This window comes from Trichophyton rubrum, assembly GCF_000151425.1.
Source record: "Trichophyton rubrum CBS 118892 genomic scaffold supercont2.7, whole genome shotgun sequence".
Taxonomy (NCBI): domain Eukaryota; kingdom Fungi; phylum Ascomycota; class Eurotiomycetes; order Onygenales; family Arthrodermataceae; genus Trichophyton; species Trichophyton rubrum.
This window is the reverse complement of record NW_003456422.1, coordinates 898,256-903,364: the sequence shown is the minus strand read 5'-3', so window position 1 is coordinate 903,364 and position 5,109 is coordinate 898,256. Positions and strand designations below refer to the sequence as shown.

General features: G+C 52.0%; 3 protein-coding genes across 3 annotated transcripts; all 3 read left to right on the top strand.

Annotated features, from left to right (window-relative positions):
* Positions 1-1,046: 1,046 nt before the first annotated feature.
* On the top strand, positions 1,047-1,739 carry TERG_12397 (uncharacterized protein; the record flags this gene model as incomplete). Its single annotated transcript, XM_047751359.1, has 1 exon — positions 1,047-1,739. The coding sequence occupies one exon, from the start codon at positions 1,047-1,049 to the stop codon at positions 1,737-1,739; it is 693 nt and encodes a 230-aa protein (XP_047606857.1).
* A 41-nt stretch (positions 1,740-1,780) lies between these two features.
* TERG_12396 (uncharacterized protein) lies at positions 1,781-2,986 on the top strand (the record flags this gene model as incomplete). Its single annotated transcript, XM_047751358.1, has 1 exon — positions 1,781-2,986. One exon carries the CDS (start codon positions 1,781-1,783, stop codon positions 2,984-2,986), a length of 1,206 nt encoding a protein of 401 aa, XP_047606856.1.
* Positions 2,987-3,608: 622 nt separating this feature from the next.
* TERG_06319 (uncharacterized protein) lies at positions 3,609-4,548 on the top strand (the record flags this gene model as incomplete). The annotated part of the gene is made up of 4 exons (XM_003233279.1): positions 3,609-3,905; positions 3,972-4,227; positions 4,283-4,411; positions 4,478-4,548. The coding sequence occupies 4 exons, from the start codon at positions 3,609-3,611 to the stop codon at positions 4,546-4,548; spliced, it is 753 nt and encodes a 250-aa protein (XP_003233327.1).
* Between the last annotated feature and the right edge of the window lie 561 nt (positions 4,549-5,109).

The window sequence follows — 5,109 nt, the reverse complement described above, 5'->3', positions numbered from 1 at the left end:
TATCGAAATATAGGGACAACTGCTTCACCCCGACACGCAGCAGCCAGTTAGTTAACTATATATCCGAAGCCTGTTTTGTGGGCTGATGGATACTTGTCCGTTGCATCGGCTGTAAATAGGGTCCTTATAAGTCTAGATGCAAATGTGCTCCGATCTACAGGGACAGGCCCTCTCTCGTAGCTGTATCAAAGAGCCGCAGCATCGTAGTCTTCCTCTACCGCAGGGAGTCTACAGTTTGCAACGTCGTCCAAAGGCCTCGCATGAAGCATCTCTGCGACGGCGAACTTCCACTCGCAACGTCATCTAGGGCTTCTCTCGAGCTTATTAGTATTAATTAGGGCTGTTGACGCTGGTCTGACGACATCTTCTGTCTTCTGCTTCTTCTTCACATCGGTTTCACCACCACCACATCCTCCATCTCCGACATCTTTCACTCCACCTCGACTCCCCAGTAACAAACCAAACCGTCACCATAATTTCCATCTGCCTGTAAATAAAGAGCACAAGAGACGGCCCCCGGGGAGCACCAGCAGTTCCTCAGCAGCTGACGACGTGGCTGACCCTCTGGTGAACCACAACTCAGCAGCAACTTTGCCATCGCACACACACATCCCCCCGCGCCTGGCTCTGTCAAAACCGACATCGACAGCTCATCCTACGCACAACTCATACCTACAGCTGCTCGCAATCGCGCCTAAGAGACGTACGTGCTCTGACAAGTGAAGGGCCTCTTGCGTGTTTCGGGAACTAGATACAAATGACAGCGCCATAACTCCTTAGCCGGCTGTCTCCGCATACCTCCTATCTAACCGCCTACCACCACCACCCTTCCAACATCGAATTAACTAGCTACTTGTCTTGCCCTCAGATCGCCTCTCCTGTCCCTGCACTTCTTCCCTCTGCCTGTCTTCCATCGCTACATACTCCTCTACGCACCCCCGATACCAGCTTCTCCAGCCCCTGCTTCATCTGGGCTAGCCCGCAGCGCCTCCATTCCCCATAACGGCGCCGTTTCGACTGCTAAAGCGATGACGTCAGTACCCGCGATGGAGGAGGGAAATCAGCGACCAAAGGACATGACCCCAGAAACATGGGCACTTATCGAGGGCCTCTTTCCCCCTGGCCCCAATAGAAACGGCGCTCACTCTCATCTGCCTTCATCCTCCGGCCACGCCAGTGACATGACAACCTATGACGGCAGCGAGGCAGCGGCCAGCGATGGAGACCAAAGCTACAGCATCGTTGATGGCATTAGCAGCACCTCCGAGACTCCATCTCTCCTGACTCCACCTCTCACCAACACTGACGATGAAGAATTTGAGGATATCGAGGATGAGTACGAGAATGAAGATGGGAGCAGCGTTGCCACTCCCTCGGGCTGGGGCTCTACCCCAGCACACTCAGTTGATAACGAATATGACCAACAAGAATATGACGATGAATATGAAGATGAATACGAAGAAGCATCTGAAGAAGAATCTGAAGATGAGAGAAACTACGTCCAGTCTCGTGGTGTTGACTCGCCCGAATCAACTTCAAACCCGGCACAGTTTGACCGTCTAGAGCAACAGAACAACCATGGAGCCTCTTGCCATCATCCGTACTCTGATGTTCAATCTTTGACGAACCTGAAAGCTATGATGGCCATGAAGGCAATCATCATAATGAGGAGACGCCCGAAAGAAGAAGGAAAGAGGCCCCAGCTAATACTTCTCCGCAGCATACACCATCTCATCTGACCCAGACGCAGGCAGATATCTTGACGAGAGCTATCAAGACCATGACAGAGCAAAACGAAATGATTTCAGCCCTGTCTCGATCCCGCCCTAGATACATGCAGCCGGGCGACGTACCTGGCCGGGAGAAGTCCAAAAAGGAAGAAGGAAAAAAACAGAAACCTCCCCGTTCGCAAGGGTTTAAAAATAAGCTTGCACAGCTCATGGAGGAGTATCCTGACCTTTTCCATGTATTCGTGATAATAATCTTGTCCCTGGTCGCCACAGCCCTCACGTTTCCATACATTGATACCTGCTTTGGGATATCTACCCAGGTCCAGGAGGGTGCAGTCACAGGAAGAGTTCAAACTATTATCACCCCCGTTGCTACACCGGTCATATGTGCGAAGACTCCGGTCGTGTCGACTTCTCCAGAGGGAGTACAGTACTTTGAATCCCACTCTCGTGTTCCGCAAAATATGGACGACTTCATCACGCAGCTCACCTGCGCCAAAGCCCAGGGCATGAGTGAATCAGACGATGTCCAGGTCCATGTTGTCGGCGACCACCATATGGTTGTCCGGCTACCCAACCGCCTTGTATCAGTGAGAGACGGAAACAAGTTTGACATCAAAGTGACTCGGGAGAACAACGGCCTCCCATTTGACCTCTATAAGCTGTTCGACGGCGTATTTACCCTTCGACTTGCCCCCGAGGATGCTTATGGTCCCATGAACATTACCGTCTCTGCGCTGTCAAAGCCAAAGTTGACCAAGGTCACCGGCGTTGACTTTGGCACCCCATGGCTGAAAATTGCTAGCTGGAAGAGAGCTACCCAGTCTCTCTCCCAGACACTCCGTGGAGACCTGGCCGACGCCCAAACTGGACTCTCAAAAGTATACATCAAACTCACCTTTGACTTTAGGAGCATGTATGATGCCTGGGGAATGTACGCCAACAAAATCTCTGGCGGAACAAGCAACCGCATCAGCAGTACCTTTGACCGTGCTGTTAGCCGTGCAAAAACATCCGTAGCCAGGTCCAAGGAGGCCTCAGGCCGGCTTTTCAGCAAGGTGAAGGAATCCCTACGCCAATCGTCTGACCAGCTAAAGGCAGAAGCAAAACTGATGCATCAAAAGGCCCAGAGATCCGCTTCCTCCATGATGTCAGCCGCACAGGAGAGAGCACAGCAGCTTCGAGCTCCTGCCTTTAGTTTCGACTTGAAGGCCAAGTTCCGAGACCTCCGAAAAAACTTTGCGGCTTCCACTTGATCGTGTCAACAATAATAGCTATGCGTTCAAGGACATTAGCCGTCTTCCGCAAGCTCTGGGAGTTATCAAACCGAAGAGAGGACCTGGCTTCTTAAGAAAGAAGAATAAGGGGAAGAAAAAGGAGAATAATGTATCAATAAAACCAGTTAGTTACCTAGTTAATGACTGTCCAACAATCCACCCTTACATCGGGCATCTCGCCCACCCCAACTAGCGAGTCGGACAAACCCGCCGCCATGCAGCTGTCACCCAGCTGCCGTTCAACAGCCAGCCAGTCTCTTTCTTCCACTAGTTAGTCACTTACTTGTCCAACGCCTCCCAGCGCCTGCTGTGCATCATCTTCGACCGAGCCCGCCAGGGGCAAAAGGAACGAGAGCTGCGCTAGTCCCAAACTGAACCTTGTCGAGGCGCCCACCGTCAAGTCTTTTTTTTTCCTCCCTTGCTTTCGCTCTGCGTGGACAACAACAACAACAACAACAACAACAACTGCAACATCTACAACACCCGCATCTTCCAGCATCTCCTGCTTCTGCTCTTCCTTAGCGACAGCGATAAAGCGTCCGTCCCGGCCCTGTCTTGATCTACATAACCAGCCGTCCTCCCAGCACCGAGCCCGCCCACCATGGCAGACGAGCAAAAGACCGACCCCACTACCTCTGCCCCTCCAGAGGCCGTGACTGAGGAGAAGAAAGAAGAGACCACCGCAACCGAAAAGACATGCGAGGACGAGTCGAAGAAGACTGAGGCAGAGGACGAGAAGTCGGATAAGCCGGCCGCTGCAGAGGAAAGCAAACCTGCCACGACTGACTCCGTCTTCTCCATGTTTGGCGGCGGCCCACCAAAGGAGAAAAAGGAGCAGGAAGACGACGCTGACGAGCCATCTGGTTCCTCCAAGAAGAAGGCCGAGGGCGATGATGAGGTGAGTTGATGGCCGTGGCTTGCTTGCTGCCAGTTGCCATGCTAATACTATCGTCCGTCCCTGAAGGACCCCGAGGCTGAGCCCGACGTACACTTCGAGCCAGTCATCCGCCTGACTGAGAAGGTCGAGATCAAGACCAACGAAGAGCTGGAGGAGCAGACCTTCAAGATGCGCGCCAAACTTTTCAGATTTGACCGGGAGTCCAAAGAGTGGAAGGAGCGTGGAACCGGTGACATCAAGCTGTTGAAGCACAAGGAGAACCACAAGACCCGACTGCTCATGCGAAGAGACAAGACTCTCAAGGTCTGCGCCAACCACTACGGTACGTTACTATTACATTAGGTTATGCTGAACACATGCTAACAACCTACTCTTAGTCGTGCCTGACATGAAGCTGTCGCCAAACGTTGGCAGTGATCGAAGTTGGGTGTGGAACGCTGCTGCAGATGTCAGCGAGGGCGAGCCAGAGGCCCAGACCCTGGCTATTCGCTTTGCCAACAGCGAGAGTAAGTTTCTGCTTCCTTGTTTCTGTCATATTTACCCCAGGATAAGACGCTAATCTTCCGGGGTAGATGCCGCTCTCTTCAAAGAAGCTTTTGAGAAGGCGCAGGAAGAGAACGCCCTGCTCTTCGGCAAGGACTAAGTCTACCCTGTTCGCTACTAGGATACCCTTGGATTAAGGAGATTGGAGAGATATGAGCCAGCACTACTGCTATGAACAGAAGATGAAAAGATGAAAATGAAGAAAAGAAGAATGATAACCCGCCATCGAATCGAAATATAGCCATGCAACCCCCGTTCCTGCATTACACCTGATGCTTCATTAGCAGGCAACCGTCACTGCTCCTATGCCATCCTCTTTTACATGAAACCCTTCTATCTATCTATGTCACTAACCCTTATTTAGAAATAACAACCCCCCACCTCCCCCCATTTCAACCCCTTTTTAGCTTGCCCGCCATATCCCAATCCCAATATTCCAATATACTCCAATGCAATGCCCTGAGATTGTACTCTTAATGATGTCCTCTCTCTTTCTATCTATCTATCTACCCTCCCCTTGTTCACGGAGACACAGCGCTCGTGAGCTGGTCCCCCTTGCCCGCTCCTCCCCTTGACCCTGCTGCCACCATCCAGAGCAGCCATGACCGGACTGAGGGGGAAGGATAGCCGTCGTAACGAAAATCAACCACCATCCATGCTC